Source organism: Scomber scombrus, chromosome 11 (genome assembly GCF_963691925.1).
Source record: "Scomber scombrus chromosome 11, fScoSco1.1, whole genome shotgun sequence".
In the NCBI taxonomy this organism is placed as follows: Eukaryota; Metazoa; Chordata; class Actinopteri; order Scombriformes; family Scombridae; genus Scomber; species Scomber scombrus.
This window is the reverse complement of record NC_084980.1, coordinates 8,501,261-8,525,331: the sequence shown is the minus strand read 5'-3', so window position 1 is coordinate 8,525,331 and position 24,071 is coordinate 8,501,261. Positions and strand designations below refer to the sequence as shown.

At 40.7% G+C, this 24,071-nt stretch overlaps 1 protein-coding gene across 1 annotated transcript; it reads right to left on the bottom strand.

Moving 5' to 3' along the window:
* Positions 1-308: 308 nt before the first annotated feature.
* On the bottom strand, positions 309-15,932 carry LOC133990755 (amyloid beta A4 precursor protein-binding family B member 1-interacting protein-like). Its single transcript, XM_062429159.1, has 14 exons — positions 15,805-15,932; positions 15,591-15,699; positions 10,187-10,246; positions 8,643-8,730; positions 5,436-5,653; positions 5,271-5,342; positions 4,999-5,158; positions 4,654-4,775; positions 4,485-4,559; positions 4,195-4,338; positions 2,611-2,721; positions 1,590-1,688; positions 1,352-1,436; positions 309-481 (listed from the first exon to the last, which is right to left on the bottom strand). Exons 1-14 carry the CDS (start codon positions 15,930-15,932, stop codon positions 342-344), a joined length of 1,611 nt encoding a protein of 536 aa, XP_062285143.1. The 3' UTR covers positions 309-341.
* Between the last annotated feature and the right edge of the window lie 8,139 nt (positions 15,933-24,071).

Sequence of the window (24,071 nt, the reverse complement as noted above, 5' to 3'; positions counted from 1 at the left end):
GACGCCTTTCTTTGATGTGTGTTTTTTCTTATGATGAAATGTGGAAGAAAAGAAGAAAAAAAAATATCCGTAACTTAAATGTTCATGGGAACAGAATCCAATATTTGTCTTCTCTCAGTTTGTACATAGGATGTGTTCATTGAAATTTATGTACAGTCTTTTTGTAATAAACAGCTCATTGAAACAATGAACTAAAAAATGTGTGTTTCCTGTGTCATAAAGCTGTTGAAGAAGATTTATGTTTGTCTGGAACAAAATTCGAATAAATATGATACATTTGAGAATAAATAACAGCTTGTGTACGTTATAGGCTCGTAACGAGGAGGAGAAGGGTATGCGTGTCAAACATGAGCTTGTCCAGGAGGAGGAGGAGGGATGAAGTCAGGTGGCGCCTCATGTGGATAGTCTTCAACAGCTGTGCTCTTTGGTTGAGGTGGACCAGCAGGTTGTGGGATGGTCTGAGGGACTTGACCGTTTTTGACTGTAGAGACAGTGAAATGCAAATCAAATCCAGAAATGTACAACATGTTTTAATGTTTATATATACAGTGTTTCAGGCAGATACATTCCTACCCTTTATATTTGTTGAACCCTGCTTTCCTAAAGTAAAATTTAACAAAGAAAACATGCATAAAAAATGATCAGAATCTCCTATAAATGAGTGAGGACTGACCAGCAGATGCGTTATAGAATATACAATATGTAATATGCTGACTGAGCTTTGAAATATACGATTTCTGATTAATGTGATTAACAAAACATATAAAAGACACATTAAATGATCCTGTATACATTTTGCCAGTAAACGTTTTAGGGAAATGTTCCAGTCCTCGATCAACCTGAGTTCTCTATTTTGGAAAAACAGGAACTACATTTTTTTTTTTTTTAAAACATACATATTTTACCTCAGATGCTTCTCACTTAGTTACTATAATCATCTTCAAGATTTTTATGAATCATACACCAAACAATATGTTAATATTGCCAACATAACTAAGTTAAATTTGATGACTTCTCCTAATGTTCTTCACATTTAATATAATTCACTGACATTTTTTGGTGTCCTCTTTTATGTACCATAGGATCATTATATAGTGATTGTAAATGTTTCCGCCCACAAACAAAAAGCATACAAACCAAAAAATAAATTGCTCTCTGAGAGCTTCATTAATCAGTATCTGTGACTGATGAAATGTTTATGAGTGATTTGTGATTCAGATGTCTGGTATAAAGCCTAATTATGAGGAAATACTGAGGTGGCTCAGAATGAACAATAAAAAGTATGTAAGACTTAAAACAATTTCTTGAACGCTTTACATATACCTGCCCTGCTCTTAACATGCAGCCTTACCTTTGTGGGCAGTGTGTTGGAAAGTTTGCAGAGTGGAGGCTTTTCTCACTGCAGTCTGGTAGTTCTGATATAGGTCAGTCCCATACTGAACATGCAGACATAACACACACATGTTTAACTCTGCAGTCATGAAACGTCTTCATATTGATTTTTCATTAACAGCAGCCCTAAATGTATAACTAAAACTGAACTGTAATTGGTTTAACTTCACTATTCTACTGGTAGTGTTGGATCTGACCTTTGCTATTCTGATAGAGTTGACCCAAAGCAACAGTGTGTGTTCATCTTCACAGCACAGGAACTTGACGTAGTGCGACTCCTTCTGGATACAGGGATGCTGGGTGAAGAGAGAGAGAGTTAAATACTGTCAATACTGTAAATACTGTATGTCTGCTTTCAGTTAGTGTACTTGTAGTCTGCACAACAGCCAGCAGAGGGCAGACAAAATCCAGCTCGGACTGCACTGTGGATAATGGAGCTTGGAAAAACATTGGTATGTACAATGTCCATGGGGAAAAATCATGATGAAAAACAGGAAGGAATGAAAGCAAGATTTGTTTCCACTGTGAATGTGTCTGTTTATTATTAATGTATTAGTAGTGTTTACTTTTAATTAAAGACAGTCAACACCAACATTTTTTTTTGCTTGTCCAGGTTACTAACAAAGCAAGCTGCCAAAAGAGAAAAGGAAAAAAAACCCAGTGCACCCACAGGTCAATGTGTTGTTTTTTCTTCATTCATCTCACTTCCTCACAACTTCACTTATCACTCATTTCCCAATAACATCAACAGCACGTTGTCTTATCATATGACAACTTGATCTGTGCAGTATCTGTGCAGAAGTGTAACGTTCAGACTTCCTCTCAGTCTTTGCTCTTGTGTGCGTAGAAAGTTGCTGCCTTCCAAAAACAAAACTTTTGTGTCGTGTTCCAATCACTTCAGAGGACATTACATTGACTTCATTACATGGAGACTAACATTGACCTTACATTAACAAGTCCTCACCTTAAAATGGAATGATTTACATTATATTACATGTATCTATTAAAATAGAAACATGTGTTCACTTCCTATTGATACACAGAATAAAGAGATATATCCGCTCATGCTGCTGCCCAGGAACAAACAGCATTCTTTCAATAATAACTTCTAGTTTAGCAAACCACATGAGAAACACTCAACTTCTAGCCACTTGCTTTGTGCTTTTAGGATTTATGATATATTCATCCACTTTCAGTGACTATAACTGCTGAGCTCACCTTTAGTATGAAGCAGAAGTTGGTGGGAGCTCTGTATCTCTGTTTGTAGTTGTTGGCGGTGTAGATGTTGACTTTCTCGAAATGGACAAAGCAAGCCAGATCTTTACAAGTCTGAGAAAAACAGAAAATAATCAGACTGACATGTAGGAATGTGGAACATATCGATGCATACTTGTTGGGACTTGGAGTGTGTTATGAATATGTATGTGTGTGTGTGTGCATGAGAAGACAAAATGCATTTAATTTGTATATCATATTCCATGGTAGGAATTCAAAATGACAATTCAAAGGAAACGATTGAGTGACTGCCCATTTCTCTTCATTCAACATTCAAAGGAAGTCCTCATTTGATTTCCATTTCAACACATCATGTCCACACATTGAATGGAAATCAGTCAAGCCTAACTGACAAACTGTTGTTCACTGGAAACAACTGGATTTTCTTCCACTTCCACTTCCTGGAAGACTCTTTTGATGTTCTTTTGATGGTTTCTTATGTTTCATCGTTCAGGTTTCTTGCTTACCCTGCCCACTTGATGACCACAGCTTCATCATTCTCTCTTCTTCAGGTAGCTTTTGTGTCTCTGTTAGTCTTGGTGTTGCCGTCACATGTGGGTGCAGCATTTGAGGCTGCAAGAGAAGCTTAGATTTATTTTTTCCTCTTCCTAATGAAGTATCCTTTCCAGATCTTCCTGCTCTTCATCCATGTGTCCTTGACCTCAGATGATTCCTGCAGCTCTCTTATGTTTGAGATTTGCACATCTGTCTTGCACAGTTTCCCTCCCTCATCTATTTCCTCCATTATTCTGAGTTAGCCTGGCCGGTGTTTTTCTGATCTGTCTCAGTGATAGGACGACATGTTTCTCTTTAACAGCAGTGAGGCATCAGTTCACACTGTCCATCTTCATTTCTCTTCCTCTTGCCATTCTGCCTCTGCTGTGCTCCAGCACTCAGATGTAAGCCATCATGCACTTCTCTTGTCTTTTTGTTTAAGGAGTGCTGCTTGTCTTCTCCAGTGTTTTCTTTTAATTTCTCCATTTTCTCATCATCTAGACAGTTGTTAGACTGGGCCTGACATCATTTGTCAATATTGCAGATGTATTTCATCGTTAATGTAAAGAAGTGTTCATTTGTTTAATCTTACCAGGAAATATATCATCAGCTATCCAAATGAAAAGTCTAAATTATTTTCTGATTTTCATACTGCTATTAAAACTTTATAACATTTAGTGGTTGGTTCAATTCAGGTTGCAATTTTAAACATAGTGCAGCTACTGCTTGACACAAATCCTCTGTAAGACAGTGAGTAATATTCACAAAAAGTCTTTTTCTTTTCTACTTGGTGCCAAACTATCACCTCATGAAACCTTAAAAAAGTATTTGCTTCATTTACTGTCATGACTTCCTTTCCTTTGGTCTGCTAAAGGTTTTTAATCATCTTCCTGTTGTATACATAGCAACAAGAAAAACAAGTAGTGTTGACAATGCATGGTTTCTTGTCTATGTTTGGCACTAAATTCAGTATCTGCTGGCCTTCGCAATGAGGTAAGATGTTGAATGTTCTCATAGTTTGATTTGTCATACCCTGGTCTTTCCTTTGGGTACGAAGTAGATGCCTGAGGCTCTGAGCATGAAGTAGCGAGACTTCCAAACCTTCTTTCCATCTTCCTTTAGGTACAGCATTCCCTCAAGATCAGGGACAATCAGAGTAGAACCTCCAAAATGCTCCTGCGGGGTCAGAGGAGAGAGATAACATGCAAAAAAAGAGGTGAAAAGAAAATAAGGCATAACTTTTCAAGCTGTTTTGAGCTTTGAGATGACACACAGCAACTTTGACATGTAGTGACATCATTGTGGGGAGGTGTGTAACTCACCTTGATTAAGAGTTTTTTGTCTTGATCAGTTATCTTATTCAAACATTCCTTCGTCTTCTTCCACATGTAGAATAACTTCAGGACAAGAAAGATGCGGTTCAGTTAACTATTTGAGCGTTGAACCATACAATCAAGCTTTGGCGTGAAGAAAATGCCAGCTCCTGCTCACCTCAGGGTCTGTGAACATCAGATATCTCTGAGGTCTCGACTCAAAATAGATTTTGTTCTCACTGTGGCGAGTCCATGCAGACAGCGGCTCCACTAAAGACTCGTGGTCCTCGAAGCTTCTTTCTGAAATAGATGAGATACAACAACAACACACTGAACTCACTGAGCTCCTTGGAAAGTGTGTATTGATCTTCAGCTTTGAATCTGTATACTATACTGTATGTGCACACGCTTATGATTGCCTGCATATGATTTGACTGTACATGTACATGTGTGTGTGTGTGTGTGTGTGTGTGTGTGTGTGTGTGTGTGTGTGTGTGTGTGTGTGTGTGGGTGTTCAACCCACCAATCTGAAGCTCAGGGTTTGTTTCATGCAGGCTCCAGCCAATGCTGCAGTCACAGTGCGTCTTCTCAAACAGCACGTCCAAAAGCTCTCTGGCCGTCTGTCTCTCATCCACCATCAGAGTCTTGAAGCTGCCGTCAGTCATCAGCACCTTTATTATCAACTAGCAGACACACACACACACACCTCAGTTAGCCTCTTCAATCTAACTGTACTGAAATTGAAAGTCCGTCTATGAACTCTGTCCATGTTTTAATCAAACCTGCTGACTTTACCTTTTTCACATTGGCTTCTTTCAGCTTCTTCAAAGCCAACTTTATTTTGTCCGCCTTTGTCTGGGCTTCGCTCTGGAAGAATACCATGAGGAGGTGATCAGTTCATTCCCCACATCTATGAAATTATGACTTAATTCTTAGAATCGCTGAGAGATTCTAGGTTACCGTCTGCTGCGCTCCAGAGGATCCAGCAGTGTTTGACGGTGGTTGGAAGGCAGCTACTGTATCAGATCCCTGAGTCATGTTGGGTGTTGTAATCGGGTCATCAGTGAGGCTGCCGGTATGTTGATCAGTGTTAAGTCTCATTTCTGATGTGGTTGATTTTGATGCCAGGTCAGCCATCAGAGCATCCAGGTCATGGTCCTCCAGTTCATTAAGAGACTCTGTAAGGAGATGAGAGGGCAAAAGTTGGCCTAAAGGTTAGAAAAAGTAAAGGTTAAGGTCACAGGTTCAAACCCCAGCCTGCTTTCCTTCATTAACACTACTGAGGTATCACTGAGCAAAGCTTTTAACTCCCAGCTGTTCCAATAAAGCGGCTCAGTGGCCAGCAGATCAGCCGGCGGTTGTACAGCAGCTCTCACTACAACTTCCCTGGAAACTGAAGGTTAAAAAAGAAGGTCATCCTGTTATTAAGAAACTCAAATCAAAGATGTTTTTTTAGTTAGTTTCAAATGTTTATGCTTACAGAAAAATTTCCGTTCATTCAAGCATTTACTGAAGTTTTTCATTTAACAGGCAGAAGAGGCCAAAACATCTACACTGTCGAGAAAAAAAAAAGTTGAGAAAAGTCCAAATTTTAAGACAAGATGTTTTTAATTCTTGGACTTTGAATTTGTCCTGTGTATAATTTATTATTTAACACATTTACAACTTTGGATTTTCACATCTGCAATTTGTGATTTTCGGTTTCTGACAGACTTTAACTATGTTTTTGTTATAAGCATCAAGTCTGATCCCTCATGATCTACAGCATCAAATCCTTTCAGCTGTTGCAAATGCTTGCAGCCACACTAATAGACATGGCATCTGCAGTATATCATATTGGTGTCACAGATCTGGCTGTGCCTCCACTTTTTCTCTCTGTGTACTTCTCTGTATTTTCCCTGTTTCCCCTGTGTCTCCTCCTTCCCTGTCTGTTTGTGTGTGTGTGTGTGTGTGTGTGTGTGTGTGTGTGTGTGTGTGTGTGTGTGTGTGTGTGTGTGTGTGTGTGTGTGTGTGTGTGTGTGTGTGTGTGTGTGTGTGTGTGTGTTGTGGGCACGGCTTCAATGACCTGGCGCCTGGTTCAACTCCACACCTGTCTGCAATCAGCTCATCTACTCACAGCTCAAGTACTCTGGCTCTCCTCTCCTCTCAGCTCAGCGGTTGTTACTCTCTCTCAGCCGCTCAGTATTCTAAGTACTTTTTTTTTTTTTCTTGTGATCTCCTCGTCCAACTTACTAACCTGGACTTCTCCTGTGTCCAGGTCTCCGGTGTTAGGTCGTCTACCAAAGCAAGCCCACTCTTCAACCACTCCACACCATATTCACCTAGCCACCAACCAGACCCCACCATACAACCCCTCTACAGCCTGCCTGCTCCTTGTCATCTCTCTGTATTTCCATGTGTGCTTTTGGGGCCAAAACAACCTTACAGCTTAATGTTATGAATGAAGGGGATTTTAGTGAACAAGTGAAGTAACATGATTGTAAATTCTGACAGTGACCTGACTTGAAACTTATCTAATTTCATTAAGTTAATGAAGAGTTAATTGAATATAACTGACTATGAGATTTTACAGTAGAGGATAGAAAATGGGTTTTTGTGCTCTCTGCGATTAAAGAACACAAGTCAACAACTGAAGCGTTAAAGTTTTTAGGATAAGCATTGTTCACTGACACAGCTTTTTTTTTCTTTAAAGACTGTGTAAAGTGAATTCAGACATTTTCTTCTAAACACATTAAATAGGTCATAAATGTATTTCTAAAAAAGGCGTAAAAAGCATTTCAACCATTTAGATTTGAATTGTGGAGCTAGGCTTCACAAACTGTGTTTCAAGATTTCTGTGTCTGGATTTAATGGGCGGGTCTGAAAATCATCACCGCGTTACGTAACCCGGCGGTTTACCAATAGCACAGTTACACACCGGAGCATATACCCGCCCCTGCTGCTGTAGAGGTATAAATACATTCAGCGCACACTACTACTACAGTCTACAGTTAGCCACAGAGCTAGCCGCCGAGCTAGCCGCCGAGTTAGCCGCTGAGTTAGCCGCTGAGTTAGCAGCAGAAAGCTCTCAGATCTAGCGTCCATGTTTCTGTTAGAGGTGGTGACTTTGATTGACAGGTGACACGTGGTAGGGGGCGGGGTTTCAGCAAACTCGGCGGCCACTCCCACAGCGTTTGGGAGAAGAGAAATAGGCAGACTTTTACACACCTTTGAAGCCTAATTTCATATATTTGCCGATTTTTTTAATCATTCAAATTTGGCAGGGGGGTTAACAACACACTTTTCTGTGGTATGTCAAACTCAGAACACATACTTATTTTTTCTTTACACGGACTTTTATTTTGTTTAATCTGTTTAATTTGTGCCATCTTGGCAGCAAATGGTAACAGCAAGGATGTTATTTCCGGACTACCACTTTAGTCCAGATGGAAATATTTCAACAACGATTGGATAGATTGCCACAGATTTTTCTACAGACATTAATGGTGCCCAGAAGATGACTCCTACTGAAGTTCCCTGTATTGCCACCATTAGGATGACTTTTTTTTGTGTCTTGTGTCTGTGTCTGTATATCTTAATTATTAGAGGAATTGCCACAAAATTGGATACAGGTATCCATGATGCCCAGAGGATGATTCCCAATGACCTTGAGGACCCCTGACTTTTTCTGTGGCACCACCATGAGCTTCTAGTCTATTAGATGGGTTGCCATGTAATTTGGTGCAGACATTCCCAGTCTACGTGTTCTTTGACGATCCTTTTACTTTTCATCTTTCGCCACAATCACGCCCACTACTTTAGTTTGTCTAGCTAACAGTTTGGTTTTCTTTACGATAAGTAATAAGTTACAGCCTCACAGAGCTGTTGGTGTGGATGTCAGCTGTTATTACCACCGTCCACTCTTTCCCCCTCTCCCAGGGTCAAACTAAATACCTCCAGTCCTATCCCTCCTAGTTTTTTAGAGGTTGGAATGACCTTCTGGCGCACGAAAAGACAAAAGTCACTCCCCATCTCACAACAGATGCTGGAATCTTAATTCTTGAAAGTGCACTTTGAAATGTATCTGTGTAACACTGCTCATCTGGAAATTACCCCCACCCCCCCTCCTCTGTTCTTACAGCCGCGAGTTGATTTAGAGTATTATTGTCTGTCTGAATGAACACTCACCATTCAGGTCTGTGAAGCCGATGGAGAAGGTGCTTTGTCTCTGTGAGGCAGGAACTCCATCTGCCGTGTCGGCTGCAGTGAGTAGACTCTGCAGAGAGGAGATGTAGCGCAAATAATTAAACAAACATCTTGCACCTTCAACACCCCACTGTCTTTGCCAGTAGCCACGATTAACAGTCGTATATCAAGACGATTGTAACTTCAAAAAGAAACTTCATTACAGAAGTTGTGTGTTTGACAGAAGCTGCAGTTCGTAGTTGCTTGTAATCAAAGAGCAGCGCTTGAACTGCTCTGAACTGTTGTTTAATTATGTTCCACGAGCCTGTTATTTATCAGTGTTTCCCTCTCTGCTTCCAAGCTGTACCATTAAGAGAGAACATGTTGCATTCAGATTGTGCATAGACAATTAATCAGATGCTATTCCAGTAAAAACATACATACATTAAAAATTGATTTGTCAAAACTGCGTTGTTGCTTATTACACTTCTTTCTCCAGAACCAAGAAAATGGCACAAGATCTGTGTTTCTATAGAAGAATTTGAATGTTATAAAGGGAAATGACTAATATCTTAAATGCAGTATTTTAATGATTAACATTAAGTCTCCACAGGCTCAATTAGACTCTATAAATACGCTGGGCAGACTGCCAGACTGTACACAAAATGATGCCTCCCAGCATGCAGTTCAACCCTGATGGCTGTGGCTGAAAACACATGTTGACATGCTGGAGCCGGTGCTTAAATGACACCTCTGAGCTCCTTCAGTCTGGGATGAAAAACATTCCTTTTTGTCTTCTGGCTCCAAGGCGGTAAAGCAGCGAATGAACCTAATCAAATCAATAAGAGGAATTACTTCAAATCCTTTTGTTTCTCAGAGGTTCTGCAAAGATGAATGCTTTAATCAGAATGCTTTTCTTTGCTGACTCTGGTTTTAGTCTGTGGAGTGGTGCGTTGTCACTGTGATGGCTTTCCAAGAGGATGGAGGCCAAAGTTGCATATAGAGCCTTTTTCTGGTATGGCTGATGTAATGCTGGAGACTGATCCCATTCTTGAGGCTGCATTTATTTCAGCTTACATGGACAGTAATGACTCGCGCTTCAGACTGGGGGTCGCATCAGTTTAGAAATGTGTAATGTTTTTCTTGGCGAGCCGCGGTTATATGATGAAGCAGCTTAAAGGAATCTGTAGCGATCCCCCACAGACCAATCCAGATGCGATGACTTCACACTACGCTTTACACTTCTCTCTCTTATTTTTACATTCTAAATCAAAGGCTGCCAATGTCTAATCAGATAATGTCCAGATTATGGAGGTAAACAATGAGGGATTGGCCTGATTCACTTCTTGTAACCTGTTCCTACTTCAAAAGCACTGATGGCAACATTCAGCGAGAGCCCAACTCATCTGGTCATGTTTTGAGAAAGAATGTGACCAAAGATCTTTGGTATCACAGTGTTGTTTTTCTCTTCTTGCGTAGGAAATAAACCTATTATGGGATATGCTGTCCATTATCCGAGGTACTGAAAAGAAATCTACACAACTCACCTGAGAGAGATTATCAATCTCTCCCAGCAGGTGACTGAACATGGAATCGATGTCGTCCATCTGAAAATAGAGGAAGAGATTTAGATTTAGTAGTAGTACATGGTATAAAATAGAAACTACAGTAGGAGCACCAGGAACTGAAAAATGGGCAATTTCAGTTCAGTTTGAATTCAGTTTCAACTTGGTTTCACACCAGCAAGAGGAAATTCGCGAAAACTACTGACATTCTTGTGGGATGAAAATTGAGAAACTATTTGACCCACCCATACCCACGCACATATACAGTTTGGATATGACTGTCAAAGATGTAAAAACAGATAAACAATACACAAAGCTTGTGCTTGATCATTCCACAGAAAGAACCACAAATATCTGTCTCTAAATGTTCAAAGTCACGAGTTTGCACACACTGCCGTATCATTGGCATGACTCTACTAAATGACATAGCACCGTGTGCGGTATGGCAAAATGGCTCCCATGTTCCCCGGAGAGTATCTTAGTAAGAAGACTTCTGACTTTAAATTGAAGTGCTGAGAAACAAAGAATAATCTGTGAATGATGAGTGATCGCTCTAATCAAATGTAACATATTCTTTACCCGTAATCGATCCTTTCTGAGTAAAAATAAAGGATTTATATCAAGATCAAAGTTTTTCATCAGTGAAACTGTGCATCTGGGCTTGTGCATATGGAGGCGGAATTTTGCCAGCTTTAGGGTCAAAAATACATCTCGCATGTGGATCAGCTTAAAAAGCAGAAGATTGAGCTCTCAGCTTCCTGCCGGCACTGCGAGACTCCTGCTATGTGCGGTTATCAATAACAATATATAGTATATTGAAGTGTAAAGCCACAGCAGCTTGAACAGCAACAGCACATATAAACAACAAATCCAGAGGCGGGATTAATAAGACGCATTCCATATGTTTTCTGTTTTGTACGTTACCAACATATTTACATTACGATACACAACAAGACACTTACATTTTTATTAGGGCTGCAATTATTTTACATTATTGATTCACCTGTTGATGTTTTTCTCAATTATAATCCATTTTGGTTCATAAAATGTCAGAAAAAGGTGAAAAATGTTAACAGTTGGCAACTAATCAATTAATTAAATAATGTTGCAGCTCTAACTTTCACCATTACCAATCTTCTTCTGCAGTAATGCTCATCTTCATCCAGGTAAAACCTTCTGTATCCCTGTGGGTGTCTTTATGACACATGTTTGAATGTCATGCTAACTGTATCTGTTTTATTGACTGTACTAACAAGCTCTGACCTTTCAGTTGAAGAAATTAGATTTGACGTTTTTATTATTCTCTTTGCCTAATTAAATGTTTACTGTTGTTATGTTTCCTAGCATGTATGTATGTTTCTCAACGCTGTAATTATCAATCACGTTCCATTTCAAATATCTTGACTTTTACTTTGGCCTGTGCATGCTGGGAAAGGCTCCGAGCTTCTGTGACCTTTCAAATATTTAAGTAGTTTCCTAGTATGCATTAGTATGTATGTAGTTAATGTATTCTTCTCAGTCTATTTTGTATGTCTCACTTATTCTTAGCTTCATATAAGCTGAGGCAATTTCTCAACTGAGATCACGTTTATCTTTTCTCTCTGTATCTTGATCAAACTGAAGAGAGCGCAGCAGACATCTGTTAGGTAGTGTTTAACTTTACATTGAAATGTTTTAAAGCTTGAAGCTGAAAAGTGCATATTCTCTCTTGTATACATTAAATCTTTACGTGGTGTTTGAAGGGTTCATAAATTTGGTGTCTCCGTCTCGCGCTTTACTGCCCTGTACCACTTGTTCTTCTTCATACAAAGATGCATACATATACACACGCATGCAGACTAATGTGCATATGCACAAACAGAGTGACATACACAGTCCTGCCTGTGCTGTTCAAGCTCATTCTCTGTTTAGGCCGAACAGTAAGCAGACCATCCATTAAACTGTAATGAGGTAAAAGGGGAAGAGGGGAGAGGTTGGCAGAGGACTAAGAATTGTTTCCATATGAAAGTGAAATTTTTTAATCATGCAAGTTAACCTTACCTTTGTGGTCTCTCAGGACTTCTGCCTTACATATGTGAAAGTCAAACATAACTTCTCTTCATCTTGTGTCAGAAAACGCACACATACGCCGAATATCTATTTTCAGTATTAATTAACTGGTATCTACTGTGTATGTGTCAGTGATTTTGCTGTGGTTGGCATGTGCTCATCAGAGTATGCATTAAAAAAACACATTTGTTTCTGAATTCCACGCTCTCATCAAGCATGTCAGAGTGTTGCTGCCGTCTCCCACTGTGGTCTCACACATCACCGTAAGCAGGAACCGCCAGGAGACAGACAGACAGGCAGGCAAACAGGCGGACGAGCCAAAGCTTGAGAACAAAAAGTGATGTATTGATACTTATATGCATGAAAGGAATCAGAAAGCATTGCCTGCTGACAGTAAACCAACATGTTTTCACTCTTCTTGTGGCTGAGAGCTTCTTACTGTTTTCTAATTAGTTGCACAACCCTCCATTGGCCGCTGCCAGAGGACATGTGTTTGTCCTAAACAAAGCTGATGTGACTGCTCAAATATTTAACTCTTTAAGAGATGAGCACAATGCTGAAATGTGGCTTCACATGACTTAGACATTAGCATTGTATATTTGTATTATAATGATATTTACCATTCAGTCTCTAAATACACAGCAGCAGAATTTCATTGAGTTCTTACCTTCTCTGTCTCTTTCACACCTTGAAGCTTAATGAAGAGTGTGTAAAGGCTAAAGGGTCACTATATAAGAAACCACATGAACACATGACTTGCTGTCACTGCCTCTGCACATATTAGCAGTTTCCTGTGAAATCAGGAAGTAGATATGACTACTTATATGGCAACGCAGAGTGAGGTTGATGTTTCTAATTACGTTATGTATCAGCATTGCTCTCACCGCAGCTACTGACCACACTTGTCTTCTCTCTACATTTTCTTAAAGCGCCTACATTATATTGTCAGATTTGATCTATTCTCAGGACCTTGTAGGCATGTGCAGACCAAAGTTGATTGACATAGCTCTTTGACATTTAGTTAGTTTCCATGCACCTTTTATTTTTCTGGGGTTTGATCACATCAGTGGGTTCCTAACTTGGTTCCAACCATTGCAACTAAAAACACCTGTGTGACTATGAAGGGCCTTTAAATGAATGACTTTTTGCAGTAGTGTGTAGTTTAAGGGATTTACAGTTTGATATTCAGAACTGTCATTACATTATAGCTACAAATCCCAGTAATGCTCTATATGTTAAACAGAAGATTCAACATGTAGGTGTGACAGCTTTGAAATTGGCACCTTCAGTGATGCTGAGCTGAGTAACGAAAGTAAAGTAATGAGTAACTTAACTTTAGTTGTTTGCAGCTAATTAGTAAAGTATTGTCAGTAATGTCACTTTTTAATTTGTAATGTCTTAATGACATTTTTCAACACTGCATATAACTAAGTTGCAAAGAAACAAGATAGGCTTGAAAATAAACTTGCATGGAAATTAAAAGTCACAGCTTCAGAGAAGTTGGAAGCATTTGTATTTATATTAACAGGAAATAGAGTAACTCTGTTCATATAAATACAGTAACAGGTCTTTCTTCTCAGCAGACGTTTTGACATGTCATTGCAGGAAATGCGCATATGTTTATAATCACATTAGTGATGACTATGATTGTACAGCTCTATTTGCTCACTCGCATAATTTACTATGACAGTCAAAAAGAACTGAGCCATCTCATGTAATTTGCTTTTCATGCTATATAATTGAATTTAAAGTACATAAAATTAAAAACAAATTGCACTGACATGAGAATTTGGTGAAGTGTGCATACAGGGGACACCAATATAGTTGCCTAACATGTTTGAGGTGGTGAGAGATGTGCAAAGATAAACTGATTATGAATAGTGCAGATAATTACAGAAATGTGTGACAGTGCAGAGACACTCTACTGTGGTGGGGTTACCAGATAGTTTTAAAGGTCTTAGTTGTTGGGGAGGTGTTGCCAAGCAGTTTGGACATCAACCCTTTCTCCACTGCCCTCTCTACCGAGTCCACAAGATGCCCACAGAGTTACGACTTCCTGATCAGTGCTGTTGATATCCACATTCAGAGTCATGTGTGGGCTCACTTTAGTCTGTGAAAATAAGTAGCTATGTCTAAGTTCAGTCCTGGACCACCTGCTGTGTATTATGTGTATGTGCATGTGCATGTGTGTGTGCGTGTGTGTCTGTGTGTGTGTGTGTGTGTGTGTGTGTGTGTGTGTGTGTGCACGTGTGTGTGTGTGTGTGTATGTATGTGTGTGTGTGTGTGTGTGTGTGTGTGTGTGTGTGTGTGTGTGTGTGTGTGTGTGTGTGTGTGTGTGTGTGTGTGTGTGTGTGTGTGTGTGTGTCAGTGAGATATCCATTACCATGAAAATGAGAAGATAGGGAAACAGTCAAGTGTTCAAGTCTAATGTGGTTTAAAACTTTAATCAAAGCCATGTGGGGTCATGGAAAGGAAATGAAAGTAGCAATAAACTGTAACAAAGTTTACTTTTAACAGGAGAGGCACTTTTGGTTCTTACTTTACAATATCACAGAGTTGTGTTTTTAGAAGTCCTACTGCTGCACCCTAATCCAGGGAACACATCAAAGCATTGACGCTGTAAAAAGCAGAGGCTTTCAGAGATTTTAATTCTCACAGGGCTTGTTAAAAACCCACACACCTAATCCTGTCATCAAAATGAATGGCAAAAGAAAAAGAAAGAAAGCACTCTTTGAATAGGAAAACGGTCACACGTGAAATGCCCCATAAACTAAATCTCTAAAATTCCACTGGAGCAATTGGGACTTGTCATGAATATCACAATACATAAAAGCTGCTCATGAATGCCCAACCTGATTATGAGAATAAAAATAACACAAGATATAGTGCAAATATGTGCCACATGCATAGCTTCAATAGAAATGGAGTGACTCGGCAGAGTGGTATGTCCGGGAAAGCTACGGGTTAATTTAAGACTAGGAGCAAAACCTGTTGCCAATTAGGAGCAGTGAGCGCCACATGTGGGCTAGACGGAGCTATCTCCAGAAGGGGCAAAGGGGGCAGAAACTGCGGTGCATGCGATGGAGACAAACTAAATTTCTGTTCAATCACTCCTTCAAGATCAATTGGAAGTTACGTGTATGGACAATTACTAATCTGACGGATTTTTTCTTAAAGGGAGAATCCATAAAGATACACCCTACTGAAGGATTAATGCGCAAAGAGGCACATTTTCATTTTTACCTTTCAGCTTTGCAACATGGCACGTGTGTCTGCCATATTTTTATTCTGTCTTACATTTATACTCAGCGCAAGAGAGAGCATATCTGAGATCTGCCGGGGGCCGCGCTGCTTTCCCGGCCAGGACTGGAGCAGACCGTGCGTCGGAGCGCACTGCCAGGGGCGCACAGAGAGAGCAGCGGCGTCCCGACGGCAGTTTCACCACTCTGCACAATCCGGACAAGGACAAGTCCATCAGAGTTATCAACAGGATGGTCATTTCATTCAGCAAGCCCACAGCGCGCCGTTAGCACCGTATACCATCATCCAACCTCAGCAGGGCGGCTTTACGCAGCAAGCGGGTGCGGATGGCACCCGGAGGACGAACCCAAGAACCATCACTGCGGAGGTGTTTCATCCTGGCTGCGCTGGTGGGACTTGTCCGACCACAGTCTCTCATCGCCCGACGAATGATGACAGCGCACCACGAGAGTGCAAAGGGATTGGATGTAAATTGCCCCTCCGGATGCGCCAGAAGGCGCATGGAGGAGACGACGGGAAAGGGAACTCTTCTCCGGTTCATGTAACAGACAGAGCGGCACAATTTCTGGATGAATTTCCAGACTTTGGGTCGGAACGTGGTGCATGGATACAGTTGACATGTGACATGAAACCAGGTCAGTATCAGACTGTGGATGATGAAAATATGAAGAGATCATCAGTTTCTCAACTCCTCGGGGAATGCTAATCACTTAAATTGCTGTTTAATGGTTTGCTTTCTTTGCTGCAGGGAACAATGAGGTTCCGTCAGAGGATGCTCTTGTGCTGCAGCTACAGCTGTCTAAGAGCCAGGAGAAGCTCGTTGAGGCCCTCAGGGGCCAGCAGGACGAGGTCAAAGAGCTGCAAAGGCTCCTCACTGAGCAGCAGGGGACGCTGGTCAGCCAGCAGAGAGAAATACTGGAGCAACAGAGGAGTATGCATGAGCAGATGGAGCAGGTAATGCTGCTGTGATGATGGAGATGTTAATGTCATTGAGCAGTGATTAGAAAAACAAACGTTTATTCAGTTGTGTTAAAATATCTGACTTACGGAAGTTTTACTTATTTATGATAATCCTGACTCAAGGTTAGTTATACAGAACAGACTAATAAGAGTTTAATGAGTATTTGCAGTTTACTTTTTTAATTCATATAATGAACAACAACAGCAACAACAACCACCACCACCACCACCACCACCACCACCACCACCACCATCATCATCATCATCATCATCATCATCATGACAACAGTTTTTAACTCATATGTTATTTCTCTATTCCAGGTGAAGGCTCAGTACAACATACTGATGGAAAGCATCAAGCAAACATCTTTCCCAACCCTCCAGGGGGAGCTGGACAGTCACATGGAGGCCTTGAATGGGCAGGTCAGAGCTCACCAAGCACAGCAAGCCCTCTCTTTGCACAAAGTGGACATGGAAGCCAGCATCATGGAGGTAAATCAACAGTGTAAAAGAGTTTTACTCCAAAACAGAATACCACACTGTGTATAAAAAATAACCAAATGATTGTCGACATGATACCAGATAGTTGTTTTTTTCAAATAGTGGATATCTTACTTTTAAATAAACTCAAAATATATGGACACAATATTGCAATATTTTCTGAACTTTTCTGACTATTTTCATCAAAATGTAAGAAAAGATAATCTAATTTAATATAAACTTTGTGTACTTCAACTAATATATTGAATGGATTTTCAAGTGAAGCTATGTGTATTAGTATACACAAAGTCTTCTTTATATGATTTTATGAATCTGATGTACCGTCCTGACTGATTTTTAGCATGGCACTGAAATCTTTGATGCCATCAGGTGGGGCGGTCCCTGCTGTCCTGTGGGACCTGCGGTCCCGAGGAGTACTGTGGCTTCAGCAGTGGTCGTCCACACTGTGAGAAATGCACCATCTGTCCCGCTGGCTTCTTCCTGGTCGCCCAGTGTACAGTCCATGCAGACAGAATCTGCCAGGTTAGCATCACTTTCAGTGTGAGAGGGGGTTTTCTTACAACAGAGACCAGAGACAGTTGAACTTGTAGCTAGAAACAGGAAACAGAAACATACAAAACTTGAACTTGAAGCATGGGAGAGAAAGCAAAGCTTCTTGTATTGGTCCATGAGCTATAGCAAAAGTATAATTTAGTTGGATTTACCATGATTGACAGGAAACAAATAAACAAAAAGGATGTAGAAAAAATGTCAATAAAGAATCAGGTTTAAATTTGACCCTCTTTAGATGATAGTACACCATTTCTGTTAACATACAGGGTTAAATTTGATTCAAAATGCCAGTTTGTTTGTCATTACAGGACAGAGATGAATGCCTCGAAATAACTGATCTTTGTGGAGATGAACAAAAGTGTCTTAACACTCCAGGTAACATGAATTACTGACAACTTTTGTCAAAATACCTGCAAATGATACTGAATTTAAATATATATTTTCCCTCTTCCTTACATATTAAACAACTGAATGAACAACTTTCATATTTCGAGACAGCACTTTCAATGGCACTACCTAGACACTGACATGTGTTTTCAACTAACGTCTTGTTTTTTTTGTCTATCCTATGGTATCACCAGGTGGATTCAGGTGTCAGGGCATGACAGAGCGAGAGGCCAACTCAGGAATGTGCGGCCACGGTTACTTCTATAACGCGGATATGGATGAGTGTCAGGCCTGTAATGAGTGTGACGGAGAACCTGTGGCCTCACCATGTACTCTCACCACAGACACTATCTGCTCCAGCCCTGCTGTCGCCAACAGCGCCCTTTCTCTGTCCTGGGCTGGAGATGTGAGTCTGCCAGGTACAAAAGGCCACATTGTGGCTCATGCTTTCCCCAGCGTAAAGCTTCACATCCAAGGAAGAGGCGATGCAGGCCTGCTGTCTGCTGAGGACGGACACTTGGTGCTCAGGCAGCATGGCCTGGTCTGGCTGGATGAAAACCTCTCGGTGAACCATGGCTGCCGCAGCTTCATCCAGGTGAGTTTGCATATGAACAACACTGATGGATCTGAGAGTCGTGAACTCAGTGGTGTCAGGGTTGAGCAGCAGGATGTGAGGTCACTCCAGAGTGCCAGTATCAGTGGGGTAGCAGAGGTTGCCCCTGGTCACATGATCTCACTGTTACTTCGAAGCGCCAGCAACCACTGTAACCAAACCAGTGAAGGTCTACAGCTCTACAACGCCTTAGCAGCTCCACTTAGTCTCTTTTGGCTCTCCCATGACACTGGGGCTGTTGCCATGACAGCACAGGCAATGGTGTCCGCCCACTATCATACAAACTATCGCCCGGTCTTCCGCACCACCTCTACCTCTGACCCATACGTAGTGGGGCTGACTCATGATGGCCGTGGGATTCGTTTTGCAGAAAGTGGCACCGTGCGCTTCGTATTTCAGCAGGCGTTGTACTCCATGGGTCAGGCATGTGTAAGTGAGGGCTTCCAAATGTTGGCGTACCTCAACCGAAATGGGACTGGCATGGAACTGTGCCGTACCTTCAAACCAGGGGTCCACTACCGCGACACATCCATATCTCTGTCGGGAGTGGCTAGAGTTGGCCCTGGAGACGCACTGGCCTTTGAGATCCTCTCTCCTGCTCAGTGCAATGTTCGTTTCTTTGGTGATGAGACAGGGATCAGTATCCTCAGCTTGGTTTGGATCCCTGCTGCTATCTCTTCCTCTCTCTCTGCCTCTGTGGCTCACACCAGCCTTCCCTCAGGAGCCGTCAGAAACAAGCCTCTATTTTTCCGCCAGACAAGCCCTCAGGTGTCCCAGATGGGGCTTCCGGGGAAGGGATCCACAGATCAGAGACGAGATTTTGTCTTCAGGGAGAGTGGCACAGCCAGTGTAGCTCTGGACCTCAAACTCATTCACTCCTGCAACCTGGTCAAGGTGACTATGCTCAGACGAAGTGATTCGGAGAAGTCAGGGTCAGGTAGAGAGGCAGAGGGAGCGCGTCCTGTTCCTCTGGCCCAGCAAGTGGGTGGCCAGATGCCTGAAGGCAGCCAGTGGGCCAGTGTGAGCCTACGGGCGTCTTTCCAGGTGCATAATGGCACAGCAGTGTTCTTCACACTTGACTGTGTACGTGGGCGGGTCAATCAAGTAAGCCACCACTCAGGAAGTGGAGTGTCAATCCTCTGGGTGGCAGCATAACAAAAGAAAGACAAACCTTTGCTATGTTGTTTCTTTATGTGGGTTGCAGTTCAGTAAACATGATGTTAAGTCATTTATAGGACAGACTAGTTTCACTGGTTTGATTTGATATTTTGGAAAATACGTTTATTCACTTTCTTGCTGAGAGTTATAGGAGAAGATTAATACCACTCTAATATTTGTCTGTTAAATATTAAGCTGGAGTCAGGAGACGGTTAGCTTAGCTTAGCTTAGCTTAGCACAAAGACAGCTAACATTTCTGTGTTTTTCACATGTTACACAAACATAAATAAGTTAATGAGGTTCAGAAATGCTGGCACAGTAGGTGCATGTTTGTAGTTTGGATGGAGTCAATAGCTGCGTCCTTCTAGTCTTTGTGTTACGCTAAGCCAACCAGCTGCTGACTCCAGCTTCATATTGAAAGGACAGATACAAGCTATCGATTTATTTTACTAATTATTCTTTTAAGCTGCTTGATTTTGTAGTGACTACAGCTAATTTGATTTTAATTCTCTTTTTTTTTTAACTTTTAAAAAGTATTTTATGTTTTTAAAAAAAAAGATCAAATATTGATTATTATTGATAGTATTATGCACCAATCATCATATTTATATTAAGTCAAGTGTTAGCATTGTGTAATAGATTCTACAGATGTACAAAAGATGGCTTCAAAAACCAGCACATGATAATAATGTTACAATTAAGCTTGTGCTTGAGTTTTCTGTGTATTCCACATGTTGTATTTTGTCTGTCTTTTATTTATGTAATTCAGTTACTCTGTTGACGCCAAAGGACTTTCAGATCATTACCACTGTGACTACAGCATTATCTGCTGTTACCAAAAGCAGCTTGGTGGTGCTGGTTTCAGTCAGCCAAGAGTGTGTTTCTTTTTAAAGAGCATGTGTTTCATGTTAGTCGCCATTTTCTAATGGGAATATCTACTGCATGCCTTGTTTAATGACCACTTTCTGCATATTAGGGACATAAAAACAGTCATGTGTTTAAATATGGCCCTGTTGACGTCAAACCATCCTGGAGGGATGATATTCTAAATATTAACACCCGAAGACATAGTTACTGTTTAACCAAATTAAATTGTAATAAAGTGTATATTTGATGTTTTATAGTCAACTCAATAAAAATACATTTGTTTTGCCAGATGCTTTGCTGCTTCTATGTTTAAGGGCTAAGCTCAGTGTAACAATGAGTACAGTAATTCATTTTTTAATCTACTAAACACAGCTTCTAGATATATGTGTGGTTTAACTATCCATGGCTAGTCATCAATTCCAAGACAATTCCGACAAAGTTACACCTGAATTAAAACAGCAAAAAATTTCACAAAGGAAATCATGTCACAATGTTAGCTATCGCAACAGAGTTGTAGTGTTGTGCTGAGCATGTTTGATCCCATTGTTATATTTACATATATGTAAAACTGAAAGCATTTAGAGACTGATGAGCTTGCATGTACTAACCCTTTCATGAGCTTTTTCCAGTTAGCCTCAGTCAGAGATGTGGTGACTGAATCGAACACATTTGCTCTTGGCAGAAGCTGCCAGGTGTTTCCCATTACACATGAAAGAACAGAGGTCCTTTATCATGATTTTAAACAGTTGAAATTATATTAGCCGGGTAGTTAACCTCCTAATGGCCTTCCTCCGCACTTCCACCAACAACGTTCTCATTCCCAGAGTGCTGCACTGCTTTGGCGTGAGATCAAAAAGCATATTATGATCCTGGGCATATGTTCTATCAAAACCAGTAGACCAGTTGATGTTGTTATTTCAGTGTTTGAAGTCATGACCTCCAGGTTAGTGTGGGCCATAGATAATTAAATAAATCATGACTGAATCTAAAATAAATCATGGGATTAGTGCCACTAATATTCAGGTTTGTGCGTTGAGGGTACAGATATGGGGTCTCAGGGATGAAAAGAGTGCTGACAGGATGATTTCCCACTTCAATGGTCTAATTCTTTTTTGTTCAAGGTACCATGAATAAACCATGTGCAGCACAGTTCATGAGCCAATCATAAATACTGTGCATGACCTTTTTTCAAAAACCAAGACGAGACCAAAGACAACCAGACCTGAGTCAACAAACGGACCAGAAACAAAGCATATCTTGAGACAAATTGAAACCACTCCAGGACTGATGGATGACTGAGCAGGTGAGTTATGGTGGTCTGAGGATGATAAACGTTTACGGAAAAAGGTCAGAGACCCCAGTACAGAAAGTGGGGCAGCGTCTGGCAGGAGTAGTTGGCCTAGCACATTAGCACTTTGGCTAATAGAGTACAGATGGAAGCAAGGACAAACCCATGAGTGTTTTGAGTATGTATGGGAGTGTCTTTGGGCAGTGAATGTAAGATGTCAGCTTTAAAGACCTATACATATGTTCTTGTTTGGACATATTATTATTATTATTGCATGGCATGGTTTAAGGCATTTTGACCCCCAACTGTGATCTATTTTAATAGAAGATCATTTAAATCTTCTAATCAGAAAAATCTTTCATACATTTGATTGATTCATTAGTTATCGATACAACATAAAATGTGCCAAAAGTTGAGTGAGCATTCCAATGGAAGTTCATGTTAAATTTGCGATCCATCAAAAGGCCCTCCAGTGGGTTAAGGCTGTGCCATTATGATATAGCATCATATCTCTAACCCTGACCTAATGTACCTTTAAGCTGCCTTTCAGTTCAACTCTCACCCAAGACAGAAGATACTTGGCAGCTCATCTCAGCTCTCTGTTTACTGTATTCACTTACGGTAAACTGCTATGGCTGATCCCAATGGTTTGATAGACAGTGTCATCATCCCTGCTTATCTAGTTTCTTTTGTAACTTATAAATAGTAACTTAAGAACACTTGTGTGTCTTTGAATTGTACCCTCACCCAAGCAAACAGCAGAAAATGGGCAGCATCACCCGACCATCTACTTATAGTAACTGCTCGGTGATGGCCCAACTGGCTTGTTAGGCAGCTTCAGCTGGATTCTACGGACCACTTTGTATTCCAACCTTCATCACTGTGTAGAGATTTTATTAAGAAATTAATCAAAAAAGGATGCAAAAGGGCTGATTTCCTTCCAAAAACTGCTACCTATTGAGACAAATGTTAATCAGATAGGAGCCTTATACAACATACTTTCATCCATCTACACCATAGACTGCATATAGTATACAGTGTAATGTAACATAATAATATACAGTATTTATACAGAATGTGGTCTGCAAAACCATCACACTGAATGAAATCTGATCCACATCTAAGGCAGATCACAGAGAGGACAGACTGCCAGAGTTTGGTGGACTGGCCTCCATATGGTGCACAGACTGTACATACACAGGTAGCAAAAATGTGCAGAAAGGAGGTGTGGTCCAAACCTTGACCTTGATATTGAACATCACAGCAGCAGAGAGACAGAAATATACACGGGGATGAATGGGGAAAAAGAAGAAATGGGAAAGAAACTAAGAGAACATGGGAAAGAAAGTAAGAAATCTGCTGCTCCCGTGTTGATGCATCTGGAAGCAGTTCTCACTTGTTTTGAACCTTTCTTTTCTTCTATCTCACCAGAGGCGTCCCACACTTTCTTTGCTCAGTAGTAAGTCAAAATGTTTTGGAGTACTCACTATTGCTCAGTTAGGGATCAAGGGCACTGGACTCAATTCAGGAGTGTGGGGGCCAAAAAGTGTGTGTGTGTGTGTGTGTGTGTGTGTGTTTGTGTTTGGAGTTTTACAGAGAATTCAATTAGCCGATTAATTAGCTATCAAAATCACTAGTCGACACTACATCATTGTAGACTTATTATTCATCTTAGCACAGTTCAGTAATAAGGCAGTGGCAATGCATTTATAGCAGATATGAAGCTGGGGGCGCTGCTGTGCTGTGGGTTGTTGTTGACAAGTCATAGTTGTGTCATGTGTGCATTTAGACTGTGCAGTGTAGGGTACCCAACTACAATCAATGGTGTGGGAGGGCCAATCAGTGCCTTTTCCATTCCCAGGACATTACATGCATAAATATGCATGAAAAGCATCTGTATATTATATTATCAAGCCAAGTGTCTTGCACTTTGTCCTAATTGCAATTTGCAGATACATAATGTTAAACCTTAATGAAAACTACCTAAAGCAGTGAAAAAAACACATTTTAGCCCATCCCAACTCTCTAACACTACACTTTAACAGGAAATGTAATGATGGGTGGGGGTGGGGGGTATCTATATGTAAGTATATCATTATGTATTATATAATCAATTTCACTTTAATTCCATAAGATGTCATTTGTTTCTTGAAAAGCACAATACTCCTAGTGATGCAATACTGCCCTCTACAGTGTTTATAGAGAATACAACATTGCCTCTTGGTGCAGTT

Excerpts from the sequence above, each read along its gene's own strand:
- LOC133990755 (XM_062429159.1), bottom strand. The coding sequence starts at position 15,932 with ATGAGAGACTGTGGTCGGACAAGTCCCACCAGCGCAGCCAGGATGAAA. Across the intron at positions 4,776-4,998 it reads AAACCCTGAGCTTCAGATTG|AAAGAAGCTTCGAGGACCAC; the intron begins GTGGGTTGAACA and ends CATCTATTTCAG. Across the intron at positions 4,560-4,653 it reads TGATGTTCACAGACCCTGAG|TTATTCTACATGTGGAAGAA; the intron begins GTGAGCAGGAGC and ends CTTGTCCTGAAG.